Below are 15,729 nucleotides of genomic sequence, written 5' to 3'. Positions count from 1 at the left end.
GCCAGCGCATGCAAACCCCGCGAGCGCGCGCACAGACACAGACACAGACACACACACACACACACACTCACACACGGGCGGGACAGGCGACACAGCGGGACGCGAGCGCTAGCAACACGGGCACGCGGGCAACTCTCAGGCCTTTCCCCTGCAAGCTCTGTGATCTAAGCTTTTATTTCAATGGTACCAGCTCCATTTCTCCAATCTTAAGAATCCTTACGGCCAAAAATTAACGCCAGAAAGGGACATCAAGACAACAGTTGTCACGGTCTTTCAAGTAAAACGATTCTATGTTTTGGGTTTGGTTTTCTTTAAATCTCTCCCCACCCTCACTGACTTGGTTATGAAAATGTTATAGCTATTATCAGAGTCAGCGATGGCAACTGGGACGTTTCTTTTATGGCTCCCTTTTTTATTGCTCTCCCGTCTCATTTTAACTTGTCTTTTTCCCTCTCTCTGGGAACAAACAATTTTCACCATATGTAAGTTAACAACATGCCCCCTTTCCAGGTGAAACACAGCCCATTGCTACTTTACTGTTCTGGCTCAAACAGCTGGACACATTGTAATTACTATGGAGCACCCCACCCCTGGATGTGCTAAGGCCACCTCATGCCTTCCAAACACAGTCCAGCGTCCAGCATAATAGTGTACTTTTGTATCAGGGCATCAAGCTGTGTTTAATGTGTGATATCTGCAAACCGTACTCCAACGATATCATTTTCTATAAATGAGGTCTTCTATGTATCAATTGCTATCAGCAATTCTTTGCTACATTGACTTTAAAAAATGTGAAGCATCTTGGACAAAATTACATAGAGTATTTTAAGAGGTCATCCTGGTGCCAAACTCATACTCACTCCCAATGAAAAACAAAAAAACTACCAATTCCTTTTGTTTGTTTGTTTATTCTGTATCCAAACTCATAATCTTCCAGTAGGACAACTTTGGATACATTGAATTCCCCTCTCTCTTTGGAGTGGGACTTTCTACAATGGCCTGTTCTCACAGAGCTAAAACGGGCCCACATTTGTAAGTCAGAATGTGTTTAGTGAGGATGTTTGCAAAAGGACAGAAATGAATAGGCTTTCTTTGTGTGCCACAGTATTACTTTCGGTAGCACATTTTAGATCTGTAGTGTGATAAGCAGCAGAGAGAGTATCAAATCTTTTTTTTTTTTTTTCCAGTTTTTGGCTGGGGCCGGGTTTGAACCCGCCACCTCCAGTATATGGGGCTGGTGCCCTACTCCTTTGAGTCACAGGCGCTGCCCAAGAGTATCAAATCTTAATGAGATTCCCTCCCATGCAGAGTTCAAGAGATTATTTGTTAATTTCTGAAAACTCAACTTCCAGTACTGGTAAAGGAGGGAAGAAGGGCATTTGCTTTCAATACAAAGTGAAGGAATCGATTAATGTTATTTAATGAACTTGTCATTTGAGGCAAGTTCCCTGAAAGCTCTCATTCTCGTGCTAAATTTGCCACATACCACATTTTGCCACGGTTCACCGTAAAAGTCCCAAAGCTTCAACTGTTGATTGTGTGACAACAGGCTTTACACAGCCATGGCACCAGGGGACAGAGCTTGTGATGGGGCTACTGAATGTATGGGTGGGATCTTTCTCTTCGTCCTCGGTATGTAGCTCCTAAGCTGATCTCACTGAAATGCTGGAAGCTAGAGTCTAAACATACAGCTGCCCCAGAATCAAGGCATCTGACATGTCTTATTGTACTGGGAATTCCCAAGGTCTGTGCATTTTAGCCACCACCTTTTTGGCTCCCTTTTAGGGAAGATTTTAGAAATCAACATACATGATTGGGTATGCCCAAGAAATTCTAGGTATGTGAGTTAAAACATTAGCTAGCACTTACATCAATAAAAGGAACTCACATTTTAGGACTAAAAATAAGCAAAAGAAGAATTTAGCACCAGCAGAAAATTGGCAACAACTTAAAAACCTGTGGCTGCCTTTATCCCAAGTCTGTCAAGATGAAATAAAATTAATGTTTCCCAACAGGGAGCAGTGGTATTCATATCACTGATGCTGCTTGTTAGTGTGGATGCTTCTGTACATGTTGTTTGGAATAACATATACAAGCCTGGAAACAAATTTCCCAGCAGTAGTACCCTTGTATAGACTGAATAAAGGTTATTTTCTACAGGGAGGTATCTTATAAGAAAAAACAGTAGGGGAGGCCATAGAAGTGAGAGGATCCTATGGTGCTTTTTGTATTTAACAACAATCAATGGGTTTTATGGAAAATCATTGAGCAAAATGTGAGCTGCAAGCTACTACCCCATACTGATGTTATTTATAACCTTAGTCTTAAACTGCAGGAAAAGTACACTTCCGTCCTTTGGGGAATACATTAAAAGTATAAAGAGCAGATAAAAAGACAGCATTTCATGGATCACCAAGAACAAAATCCACTTAAATGAGTTTAGAGTTGGTTTCTCGGCTTTTCCTGATGGAGGAGGACTCATAAGGCATTGCCCAAGAGGAAAAAGCTCTTCCCGAGTGCCTTTGTTACCTCATGCATAAACATGGGATTAGTGCAACACACACATGCATGCATGGGGTCTGCTTCTGACGACTTAACCCGGATCAACTGGAACACAACCAAGGCTGGATTCTGTCATTTATTTATTTAATTTGGGGGATGCTGGAGGTGGACAAGGTTAGGCCAGATTCTCACTACCCTTTTCTGAGCCATTTAAAGCAGCTGCTTCTTTTTTAAAAAATGTGTTTTTAAAGCTGTATTTGGGAAGGCAAGTTAAAACCTTCAAGGTCACAAGATGGTTAATTTTTTTATTTTGGATGTGTATTCTCCTGGAAAACCCAGATAGCCATCTCTGGGCAGAAATAGCAGAAATGTTAACACAAATTAGTACTGGCACCTTTATAACATGTGCTTGGGATACCTGTGTGCACACAGCAGTCAGTGGCTCTAGGCCGCATGGGCGTGTGGGCCCAGAGGAACGTGCCTGGCTCCGGGTAGTGTGTTTCCCATGAGACCGCCTTGGAAGTTCTCTGTGAGTTGACAGGAGTTATTGGGCCAGGACCCCCAAATCTGCTTCAGCATCTTCTGCTTTTGCATCAAGATCACCCATCCCAGTATATAGCTGCCCCAAACTTTGTTCCCACACTCTGCCCCTTCAGCTTTGCCCACCCAAAGAAGAAAAGCTGAGCCTCGAGGACAAAGGAGGCCCAGGCCGGCCGGGAGAGGTGACAGCATGCGGGCGCGGGTTACCTGCAGATGGCCGACTGGCTGTACGCGGGCCCCTCTGTAGCACTGAGAGCCTGGCCCACCTGAGTCTGGGTCAGGCCAAGGGACAGGCGTCGGATTTTAAAAGCTTTGGCAAATTCTCGGATCTCCTCCAGATTAACCCCATCCACCTCACCCGCTGCCATTTGAGGATCTGTGGAGATGTTTTTAAAAATAGGATCAATACGTCACCACACAATCGAGCATTGTCTGTTTGTTATGATTTGTAAGAAAGTGGCTCTCTTCAGCAGCAGAACGGCAGGGAACCAGCAACAGAATATTCTCTTTGTCTCCCACGTGAAGCATTCCAGAGACTCCACCCTCAACTCCACAAATCTTCCTTTGAGATGTTTCCACCCCTGATAAAACTGCACCTTGCTTCCAGTGCACCTGCCCAGTGCAAGAACATGCTCCTCAAATAGCAGCCAGCATGGGCAGGCACTTGCTGTGGGTGTGCTACTCTGTTTTGCCCACATACGTGTTCAAATAGTATGCAAACTATAAAAGTGGAAAGGTTTCCATTTGAATCGTCTGTCTTTTTTTTTTTTTAGAAACAAAATCTCATTTTGTTGCCCTAGGTAGAGTGCCGTGGCCTCACAGCTCACAGTAACCTCCAGCTCTGGGGCTTAGGCAATTCTCTTGCCTCAGCCTCCCAAGTAGCTGGGACTACAGGGACCCGCCAAAACACCTGGCTATTTTTTTGTTGCAGTTTGGCAGGGGCTGGGTTTAAACTCGCCACTCTCGGTATATGGGGCCGGCGCCCTACTCACTGAGCCACAGGCACCGCCCTCATTTGAATTGTCTTAATTGGGAATCATTAGAGCTAAAAATTGCCCTTGAAGAAAATAATGTTTTGTGTTTCATCCTTTGCCTGGTCACCAAGGCAGCCAGGCTAACAGACCATAATGTTGCCTAATTTCCTACATTCACATTAACCCCTCAGAAGAGTGTGCTTATGAAACCGTGAGAATAATATTGTCTTTCCCTTCCCCCCATAGCAGTTTACTGACACAGACGCCTTTGTCCCCTGAAAGGGCACGTAATAAAAAATGCCTACCACAGGAAGGCTCCTTCGGTGCCGGATAACGCGGTCAATTTAGGACTTATCAAGGGAAATGACACAACAGCTGGAGAATGAAACTCCCCTCCCCTGGCTACTGATCCCTGGATAAATGAAAGCGTACACCAAGCTGGAGACAGCGTGGGCTGGGGATGGTGGAGGGTTTCAAAGCTGCCCAGTCCTGCCTGCAGCGAAGCCACTCTCCCTGAGAACTGACTCTATTGTTCCTCACCTCATTCCCCCCACTTAGGTGAAAAGTTTTTCCTTCCCCTTTCTGCACAATAACCCATCGATTTCAGTAAATTCAAGAATTTGTCCAAGGACTGCCGTGGACTATATCATTTGTCTGGGCTCAGGGCTGTAGAAACTCTGGTTGTTACGAAAGAAACAATTAAGTATTTGTGTGCCAAGAGCCGTTTTCCCATGAACTTTTAAATAAAGATGGTAATATCTATGTGGAGCTAGGAGCTTCATGAATAGATCCTCTTATTATGGGGGTTGGGAACTTCCCTCCAGCCCAAAGAAAACAGACTCTGCCAATAGAATCAGCAATACAGGTGCACGTTGTACCTTTATCCACATTAGAAAAAGGGGGGGGGGTGTCTGTAGAATGTTTACATCTGATTGTCACAATTTTGTTGTGGAAAGATTGAAAAGTGGTACAACCGCTGTGATCAGCATGTATGTATTTTTAAAAGTGAGTCCTGGGAGTTCTGAGTGGAGGGAAGGGATATAAGAAATACTGGAAACTGTCCTAGCTTCTGTGGAGTTTACCGTCTTAGGAGGTTGGGATCCAATACTAATGCTTAAGAAGCTATTAGAGAAAAGTAGCAGGCAGAGGATAATCAAGAGTTAAGAGTGTGACTCCAGCCCAGTGTGCAGAGAAGGGAGAGAGAACACCGGGAAGGATTTGTGTGGGCCTTCCCCAGTGGGCAGCTTTCAGAGAATGGAGGGGTCATATCTGGTCAGCGTGAAGAGTGTGTGGACAGATGCGGCAGGTGCAGGGAGCAGCAGGGGCAGGGGACAGCAGTGGGTGGCAAGGTTGCTAGGGTGAAGTAGGGTGAATATTTCAGGACAGGACACTGAGAATCCATGTGTGTGGCCAGGAGCATGGAGGGTGACTATAAAACTGGTCTGGCTAAGATGAATTAAAATCTTCTTTTTTCTCCCTGACCTACCGCTCACCCCAGGCTGGCAACATTTGGTTACTGAAAGACGTGTTTAGGCCATCCCTGGTGGAGGCTGAGCTCGGATCTTACATCCTACCAGCACATCCGCCTGGACTGGCTACGGATCGTGGGAGGTCACATCCGGCCGTCTTGAGCCTCTTCTCTTGTTGCTTCATGAAAAAAATCCCTAGAGCAGAAGTTGCAAATGAGTAGCCTGCAAATAAAACCCAGCTTTCCTAGTGTTTGCGAGTTTTAAAAAATTACTTGCCAACATGTAAACATCTATTACTAAGAAAAATCTAGGTTCTCCATGTTCTTTGAAATGTTAGAAGATTTGGCTACACAGGATGTGCACCTGCATTTGGCAATGTTCAGTCAACTGGGACTGATTCTGGCTGCCCCTTCCACTCCTTGGCATCCTCCTGCCAACTCGCCCAGGGCCTACTGCCTGCTCAGCCTGTTTTATGACCCCACATTTAGAACATGAGTTCATATTGATTGGGGAGGGGGCAGGGAGCACAAAAAGTCTCAGATAGTTCAATGGTCGTGGCTTCTCAAAGGGCCACGGTGCATCAACAGAACAGATGAGCAATGTGTTTGTGGCACTAAAATGTTGAGGGGGAAAGGAGGACAATTAGGATGAAATCAATCTAAAGAGCTTCCTTGCAAGGGGAGTGGGGTGTTAATAAAATAATAGGTGAGAAATGCTGGATTGGAGCACAAAGGGTAACTTGACAGAGAATAGTTCAGTGGGAGAGGGGCTGGCCTCTCCCAGGAGAGAAGGAAGAAGGGCTAGCAGCCTTGCAAGGGTGGGCATGGAGGCCTCAAACCAAAAAAACGCAAGCTGGAGACTGTCTTTGTAACAACGTGGCTTTTAGAACTGTGGATTTTAAATTTGGCAGGTATCAGAGTCATCTTCTGGGGTCCAGGGATGTACATTTTTTTTTTTTTTTTTTTGCAGTTTTTGGCCGGGGCTGGGTTTGAACCCACCACCTCTGGTATATGGGGCCGGCGCCCTACTCCTTTGAGCCACAGGTGCCACCTAAATGTACATTTTTAACAAGTACCACAGGTGATTCTGAGGCAGGGAGCCACTGATGTCACACAGAAACCTTTCTCTATGGCTCTGGCCTGACCCAGGCTGGGCGTGGTACCCTTTGTGTGCCGTTGTCTTTCCTGACCCTTCACTATGATTATTCAGCAGGTGTCAGGACTCCAGAAAACCTGCTGCCCCACCTGGGTGGGCTTGATGGGCCAGAGGGGCTTCTGGGCAGGCCCCCACCCCACCCCTTACTCAGCCCATCCCCACCATAGATAGCAAGTGCCAGGTCTGGGAGTCAGCAGGCTGGTGTTGCCAGTGTAGCCTATGGTCAGGGAGAGAGTTTTTGTCTGAATCCTTCTGGGGAGTAAAATTTTTGCCTTTATTAGCCCTACCTGTAGATCAACTAGAATCAATTGAATTAACCAGCATGGGAGGGGCAGGTCTTTATCTGCTAGGGTGTCAGCGGTCTACTTCAGTCTCCGAATCTGACTTAGCCCAGCGTACTGGGCAGGTTTATGGCATGAGCTATAGTTTCATGTGAATGCATCCTGGCATCTTTCTTCTCTTCTCCTGCTGCCTCTATTGTTTGTGTCTCCTTGCTAGTTCCTTGAGACTAGGACCTAAATTCATATTTGTTGATTGTGCAGGTTGCTTTTTGGCAGAGCACTGACAGTAACCAGAGTTAAAAAGGAAGCAGTGGACTCTTAGCTCCTGTGTCTTGAGCGGTGTGTGTGGATTATCGTATTTTCACTCTAAAGCTCAGAGAGATGGGCAGGTGCCTGGGCCACTGAGCCCAGCATCTTCCATGAGGCCCCAACAACCTTTCAGCACAGCAGAAAGCTGGACTCCTTCTTCCTCTTCTCACATAGTTTCCACTCTTGTACTTTCTCTTGGTTCTACTTGGGGAGATGATAAAGTAAGAATTCTTTTTTTTTTTTTTTCTGAGACAGAGCCTCAAGCTGTCCCCCTGGGTAGAGTGCCGTGGCATTACAGCTCACAGCAACCTCCAGCTCCTGGGCTCAAACGAGTCTCCTGCCTCCGCCTCCCAAGTAGCTGGGACCACAGGTGCCCGCCACAACGCCCGGCTATTTTTTGGTTGTAGCTGTCATTGTTGTTTTGGCGGGTCCGGGCTGGGGATTTGAACCCGCCACCTTGGTGTACGTGGCTGGCACCTTAGCTGGTTGAGCTATAGGCGCCGAGCCAAAGTAAGAATTCTTAAACAAGGTGATGGTCTACTGGACAAGGGGCGGGGAAGAGAACTCAGTGTCTCTCTGTGCATTTTTTTGATTGCTGCAGGTGAGCTGCTCAGCTTTCTTTACATTAATGTTCTTACCCATAAAACTCAGATGGTGAAATTATTATTATATTATTATAATAATTATTATTATGATTTTGCTCCATGGGTTCCAGGGTTATAGAAATCTCCCCATCCAAAGAAGAGGTCTATACTTAGACAAATATTAGCTTTACCCTGATTAGAACATGTGGGACTTATTTTCATACAATGAGAGAATTCGTTAGATAGTGTCTGTAAGATGTTTCCAATTAATCAAAAGACTAATGCTATTTTTTATCCCCTAGTTTCTTTCTTAAAACTCTTAAAGGTATTTCACTGGGAGAACAGTTCCCCTTCCTTAGGAATATACAAGGCCTGACAATTAAGTTCATGAACTCGCCAGCATGTGCTTGTGTTGGGAGCACTATACAAACAACTCAGGAAGGTTTCATAACTTTGGTATATCAATGTCTCACAGCCCTCTTCTTATTGATGTTTGAAGGTGTCTTGCTGAGTGGTGTTCATTATTTTTACTGCATGTTTTTGTGTGCCATTGTGAGAATTAGAGCAAAGAATAAACATTAAATTTTTTGTCAAAGTTTGCAAGAGTGCAGGTGAAATCAGGGATATATGACTTCAAGTTTTTGGGGATAATGTCATGAAGAAAATGGCAGTGTACAAATGGATTAAACGTTTTTCTGAGAGGAGAGAAAATGTCAGTGATGGAGAGAGGTCAGGATGGCCAATAGCAAGCAGAACTGATGAAAACATTGCAGAAGTTTGTTGAACTGTGCATCAAAATCATTGGTTGTCTGTGAGAAGCATAGCAGACCAAGTAAAAACTGATAGAGAAACAGGAAAACTTTGACTGAAAATCTTGGCATGAGGAAGCTGTGTGCAAAAACGGTCCTGAAAGAGCTCACTGATGAAAAAAAACAAAGGAGAGTCAAAGTTTGCCAAGACCTTTTGGAGAGGCAAGATGATGTTTTGGGCTGTGTTATCCTAATGATGAAACTTGGGTGTACCAATATGACCCTGAAACAAAGTGTCAAAGTGCACAAAGGAAGTCAGCCAATTCTCTAGGACCAAAAAAGTTCTGTCAGCCTCAACCAAGAGTCAAAACAATGTCACTAACCTCTTTTGATATCAGAAGGAATGTTCATTATGAATTTGTACCAACTGGACATAGAGTTAACCAAGTTTACTACTTAGAAGTGCTGAAAAAGCTGCATGAGAAAGTTAGACAAAAAAGACCTGAACTCATGGCTCTTGCATCATGACAATGCACCAGCTCACTTGACACTGTCTGTGAGGGAGTCCCCCCCAACCCCCCCACCCCCGCTCCAGACAGAGTCTCAAGCTGTTGCCCTGGGTAGAGTACCATGGCATCATAGGCCATAGCAACCTCCAACTCTTGGGCTCAAGTGATCCTCTTGCCTAAGTTTTTCTATTTTAATTAGAGACAGGGTCTCTCTTTTTGCTCAGGCTGGTCTCCAACTTGTGAGCTCAAGCTATCGACCTGCCTAAGCTTCCCAGAGTGCTAGGATTATAGGCATGAGCCACTACGCCTGGCCAAGGGAGTTTTTAGCCAACAAACAAATAACTGTATTAGAACACCCTCCCTACTCACCTGATCTGGCCTCCAGTGACTATTTTCTTTACCCCAAGATAAAGGAAATATAAAAAGGAAGACATTTTGAAGACATTTAGGACATTAAGGGTGATATGATGACAGCTTTGATGGCCATTCCAGAAAAAGAGTTCCAAAATTGCTTTGAAGTGTGAACTAGACGCTGGTATTGGTGCATAGCTTCCCAAGGGGAGTACTTGGAAAGTAATCATCGTGATATTCAGCAATGAGGTATGTAGCACTTTTTCTAGGATGAGGTCTCAAACTTAACTGTCAGCCCCTATATGTTTTTCAGCTTAAGGAGGGGAAAGTAGAAGTGTCTGTGGTAATGGAGGCTTTCCTGGAATGTTGCCTGAGCTCTCAACCTAACTCAGTCTGGCTTTCTGTCACCCATGCTTCTGGCTCTGGGGAAGCAAGGTTAATTTTCAGGATGAATCTGAGCCCACCTCGTGGGAACTTCAGGAGGAACCCTCAGAGTCCCCACATGGTGGATACAGCACCTTTTACCAGCTTGAGGGCAGCCAGTTTAGTTTTTTTTCGAGACTGAGGAGGAAGTAGGACCTTTCATAGAAGTTTGCTCCAGATTAAGTTGGTTCAGTACATGAAATACAGGGCCAGGAATAGCAATGACGCCCAGGGTCCAGTCTGAGTCTGACCCTTGACTGACCTGTAGAGAGATTAACTGGCTTGGAGAGTTAGGATAAACTCACATGGAAAGCTGACAGGCTCATAAGTATAATGATGATGTTTCCCAAATCAAATCTCATATGCATGGATTATAGTAAAAAAAAAATTATGGGAGCTAAGTGCAAAGCGTGTGAAAACCAATCTGTTTTGTAGAATCTGGTTGCATGGTCGCTGGGCCCACAGTGGATGGAGTGCTCGGGACAGATGTCCTACTTTTATTCCTTGTTTTTTTAAATTTAGTTCCTTCCTTCTGTTAGCTGGGTTATTGGGAAGGTGTTGCTGTGGGTCAGCAGTCACCACACATCAACATCTTCCTTCCATGATCTCTGACTATGGGGTTATTATGGGAGAAATATGCACCTTTAAAGAAGCTTCCAAAATAGGAATTAACATCTGATGTAAACCTCTATCTATTTTTAGTGCTTTCTCAGAACAAATAATGGGCATATTTACCAAATATTTCTGAGAAATGAGAAGCCATTTGAGAAGGTGCAATGCGCTTTGGAGAACAAGCATCCTTGCAGTCTGAAGACTTCACTGGGTTGTGGAAGATGGTGTGAATTGTGAATCGGTGGTTTCACGGTGCTGTATGCTATTGCCTGGCATCTTTATGTTCACTTCATAGTTTCAGTTTTGCTGGGACTAGCGGTAAGTGTTTTGCTGTTTAAGTATAAAGCTAAGGGTTTTTTTTTTTTTTTTTTAAAGTGTACTGGAAAAAAAAAGAGCAAGTCATCAAGACCTCAGATGTACCTGGTTCTAAATGGTACACTGTAAATCTTAAACCAAATTGGGACATTTGTCAAGTCAAGAAAAGTTTGACTTTTCTCCTAGATTTTCTAAAAACCCTGTTTGTAGAAACAATGTCTACCTCTGTTGACTGTGGAGACTGAGCAATTTTTAACAGAGGGCAAGGTGTGTAGATACCATGAATAGGTGCTGGGCAGATATTCTAGCAAGTATGCATATTTGGTAATTCTGAGCCTAGACGAGCTGTTCTTTGCCTATAAAGATTCTGTTTTCATTACTAAGACATTAACTTGGCATTCTTTTGCTGGTAGTGGGAAAGTTTTTTATTTATTCATCTGGCATCTGACAGGTTGGCCAACATTAAGGTGAGAGTCTTTGATGATAACATAGACTCCTCATTGGCAGTGGTTTTGACCAAAGGTTGTATTGTTGTGATATAATCAGATGTATTATTTGGTCTCTGTCTTGGATTCCTGGCACAGATCTACTAAAATCCTTGTAGTTTCCTAAGTGATAGGGGTGCTAGGAGCATATTTTGTTGTAATATTTATTTAGTCTTTGACTCCAGCTCCTGATAGAGCTCCTAAATCACTTGGAATTTCCTTGGTGATAGGAATATCTTTTGTTCTAAGGAGATTATCCTTCGTGGACTCCGGGATAGCTTCAGGATGGTGGCTGGCATTCACAATGACCAAGCTGTGATTAGAAGCTTGGAATGTTTGTTCCCACCCATATCCTCCAAGGAGGGAGAAGAGCTGGAGATTGAGTTAATAATCTGTCATGACTACATGATAAAGCCTCCATGAAAATCCCTGAAGTATGGAACGTGGAGAGCTTCAGGGTGGTGAACACACCCATGTGCCTGAAGGGTGGTGCACGCCAACTCCATGGGAATAGATGATCTTGCATGCAGGATCCTTTGAGACCTTGCTCTGTATACCTCTTTATCTGGCTGTTCTCTCTATTTTTTTTTTACCATATCATTTATAGTAAACCAGTAAATGTTAAGTGTTGCCCTGAGTTCTGTGAACGATCATAGCAAATTATGGAACCAGAGGGATATAACTCATGTATTATTCATTCTGTGGATGGGTTGAAACAGAGAGAATTAACTAAACAAAACATACTTAAAATTTGTAGCACTGTAAGTCTAGCAATGGGTTTTTGCAAAATCTGACTCCCGTGGTACCGTTAGACCCTCTTATGCCTTCCAGAGAAGACTATAGAGCTAGCTGGACTTCCCTTTCAGGCTTTGCATATGAATTTGGAGTGTTCTGCTTCAAGTGCGTGTGGTAAAAAATGTCTTTCCCTCGAGTCTTTCTATTTTACATCAAGGATATGTGATATGGTCCACTCATCATAAACCTAGAACTTAGATGTCCCAATAGCCACTGTGCAATTGAAATCCCATCTGGCCTATTATGTAACTGTTACTGATTTCTGAAAAAGGTTGATCGTTCCCTGTCTAGCTTGTGACAAGTGACTAGGGTGAACCCAGTTCCACCCACCTGTCTGCTGTTCATTCATCCATTCATCCGATTTTGTACCCGTCTAACATGTATTAACTATTAACCTGTGTAAAACACTGTGTTCATGGCCGGGGGGTGTGGGCTGTGGTTTGTACTTTTATTTCATATTTAACTTATTTCTTTTTGATAAGATGCTTAACTTTGGTCCCTTTTCTTTCAGGACCAATATGTAAAAGCCTATCCTAAATTTATGACCCTGCTGCCATTTGGAAGCAGAACACTTTGCAGAAACTTATGCAGGGTTGGAACAATATTTGAATCTTTTCCCACAACAACCCCAAGAGAGGTTTTTTTTCTTTTAAATGGGAAAAGTCTGGCTATAATTAAGTTGATTTTATTTATGAATTTATTCAAGTAAGACTAGGGTTTCTGGCCCAAATGGAGGGGGTCGTATATCCAAACAACCTAAAATACGTTTGATGGAAAATTGCACATGCACCCTGAAATTCTGATTGGTTTTGCTCCATCTTTAAGACCAACAGCATCAGCCTCGTCTGCTAAATTACCTGGGCATTTTAACATCTTCCATAGTGTCTTATACCATTCTTTTCTCCACCCATGAGAGTCTTTCTGGCCTGAATTATCCACATAATTGGATATATATATTTATATATATGTATGGAATTTTTCTGTTAGGTGGTTTCCTTGTGTGCGGAGCACATGGAAACCCTCGATTTTGCTTTGTGTTACCAGATTGGCCCATGTATGTTCCTGTTGTAGCAGATCATTCATGAAACTTGACCGGACACGGTTCCTCCTCTTGTATCCCTCACTTTGTGGCACAGATGCCTAAACCCACAGCCACTGGATTTTTGGTCCCTAAGAATGCAATCTATGTATGTGTTCTATGATTTTATACATTAGGAAAAATTGCACTGAAAGTGAATTACTGACATTAAATCAAGTCCATTGTCCTGTGATCTTAAAGTGCTTCTATTTGCACATGATAAAATATGCTATTATCACTTACGGCCAAATACCATTTCTAAAAATGTGTGTGTGTGTGTGTGTGTGTGTGTGTGTATCTTACCTGGTCAAGGAGGCAGACTTGCAGGCTTATTTTATTTTATGAATGGTTGTTCAGAGATTTCCCTTCTGGTTCCAGCCCATGCAGCTTCCCCCACATGCCACTGAAGGAGACTCATTGTGCACACACACCCACCCGCCTACAGGCATACTCTCTTTTATTTCCTCTGACACCTACAAATAGAACGGCAGGGGACTTCAAACACATAGAAAAGCAGCTTGACCTGCCGGCTGAGTGCCTGTTGTTGGTTATTTCAGTTCTGAGCTGTGTGGCTCACGCCTTGCAAGCTGATCAGTTTCTACCCTCTGAAGTGGCAGGACTGACTCAGCACATCAGGAATCACTTTAGGATGGCCCCTGACACGTGGCAAACATGCGCTAATCCAGTGGCGTGCTCAGGGGCCTGCTTCCCTAAGGAAACATTGGCCTTGGGCATGGACTTCATCCCAGTACTGGCCTAGCAGTGCCAGGAAATTCCTCTGTGGGGAGGTGAAGCAGAGAGAAAGGGAGAGAGAGAGAAAGGGAGAGAGAGAAAGGGAGAGAGAGAGAGAGAAGAGACATTGCAAACAGGCAATGAGAAGGCCACCATGATTTAAATTGAGCCAGAAAGGATACTTACTGCTGACTAACTGGCCCACGCTCAAAGCTGAAGAAGAGGAGGATGAGGAGGAAGAAGAGGAAGCCTGCCGGACGGGACTTTGAGACATGGACGCTTGGCTGTGAGCCAGGTGCAGAAGGTTGCCTTGGGAGGCTGCTTGACCCACTGACGTCTGGGAGGGTTGGTGGAGCTACATGGGGGGATGTGAAAAAAAATACACAAATGAATGAAGAATTAGGGGGAAAATGCCAGGAGACAGAAGTTTCATCTGGGGTTGAGTCATTTTGTTTCCAGGAATATATAGTTCTCAGAAACAGTGCACACCCTACACAACAGGTGGGAATTTTTGTATCAAATATGTTGCCGATTGCTTGACAGGCATTTTATTAGTACTTCTACATATATTATTAATTCCCTACTGACTTGCTAGGGCACCCAATTTTCTACATTTCTTGACCATGGTATGTGTGGCTGGATTCCTGACTATTCATATAATTACAGTACATTTGACAGGCTTCTCAAGTAAGTGTAGATAAAATTGAACATAATCAACTTGGAATGCAAAATTCAAACTTAAAGGTGCGGTTGTGCCTCACCATTTTATCTTATGTAACTGGTATTTGGGGAGTAATTTCCAAGTTAGGCTGAGTCTATATGAGAATTTTGTGCTCCCCCAGACTCAGGAGTCTGGATAGATTACTGCAGAGTTGATCAAATGCTCTCTGATATCCCACAGAAAATTAAGAGAGAAGGCAAGGAGTCAGGACAAAAATATCCAGTAATATTTGTAGCTCTCCATTGCTATTCTCTTACCCTGTGCCAGTCACTGTGTTAAGGACATTCGCTTAATTCCCAGCAGTCTGCAGTATGAGCACTATTGGGACCCCTCTTTTACAAACAGAGAAGTTGAGACACAGAGAAGGGAAGGGGATTTTCCAGGTTCCTCCAGGCGGTGCAGAGGAGGGGTCTCTGGACTTACAAAGTCTGACCTTGGAGCCTGAGCTGTTAGTTGCAATGCCACAAAGAATTGATTTGATTTTTAAAATGTTGTGGGCATCAGGGAAAATTGTTTGTATGTTTATTTGTTCATGATTCCTTTATAGGTTATCAAAGGATTGTTGCTGGTGAGAGGAGCTCAGTTGAGGAGAGGAAAGAGAGAGGAAAGGGGAATGATTGCAGGTTCTAGGGCCACTTGGAGGGCTGGGAAGGATCTCTCTCCATTATTTGTTGTTTTTCTTAGCCACCTTTGCTGATTGGGTATAGCATTTTTTTGGTTTACAAAGTGCTTTATATCTATCATCACCTTTACAGAGGTGCAGGAATCAGCCTGGCCATGAACTTTGGGGGGCGAGCCAACCCCCCAATGGCACCAATCTGAGCCAGCTGGAGGCAGGGTGAAGTTTCAGCTTCACACTTGTCATTGCTTTCCCAGTGTGAGTGTGTGTTCAGCTGTCCATTCAACTTTATTATAAAGATATAATTTAGGGCTGGGCGCCTGTGGCTCAAGTGGCTAAGGCACCAGCCACATACACCTAAGGTGGTGGGTTTGAATCCAGCCTGGGCCCGCCAAACAACAAGGATGGCTGCAACCAAAATTAGCCAGGGGTTGTGGCGGGCGCCTGTGGTCCCAGCTACTTGGGAGGCTGAGGCAAGAGACTCGCTTGAGCCCAGGAGTTGGAGGTTGCTGTGAGCTGTAATGCC

At 44.1% G+C, this 15,729-nt stretch overlaps 1 protein-coding gene across 1 annotated transcript in view; it reads right to left on the bottom strand.

The window, feature by feature from the left end:
* POU6F2 (POU class 6 homeobox 2) overlaps positions 1-15,729 on the bottom strand; it is a 478,769-nt gene that overhangs the window by 713 nt on the left and 462,327 nt on the right. The window contains 2 exon segments of the mRNA XM_023517730.1: positions 3,250-3,418; positions 14,050-14,218. Coding sequence (XP_023373498.1) covers positions 3,250-3,418; positions 14,050-14,218 — 338 coding nt within the window.

This window comes from Otolemur garnettii, unplaced genomic scaffold (assembly GCF_000181295.1).
Source record: "Otolemur garnettii isolate 467f Iridium unplaced genomic scaffold, OtoGar3 scaffold00119, whole genome shotgun sequence".
Lineage (NCBI taxonomy): Eukaryota > Metazoa > Chordata > Mammalia > Primates > Galagidae > Otolemur > Otolemur garnettii.
Note: the sequence above shows the minus strand (reverse complement) of the source record. Positions and strands in the feature narration are given on the sequence as shown.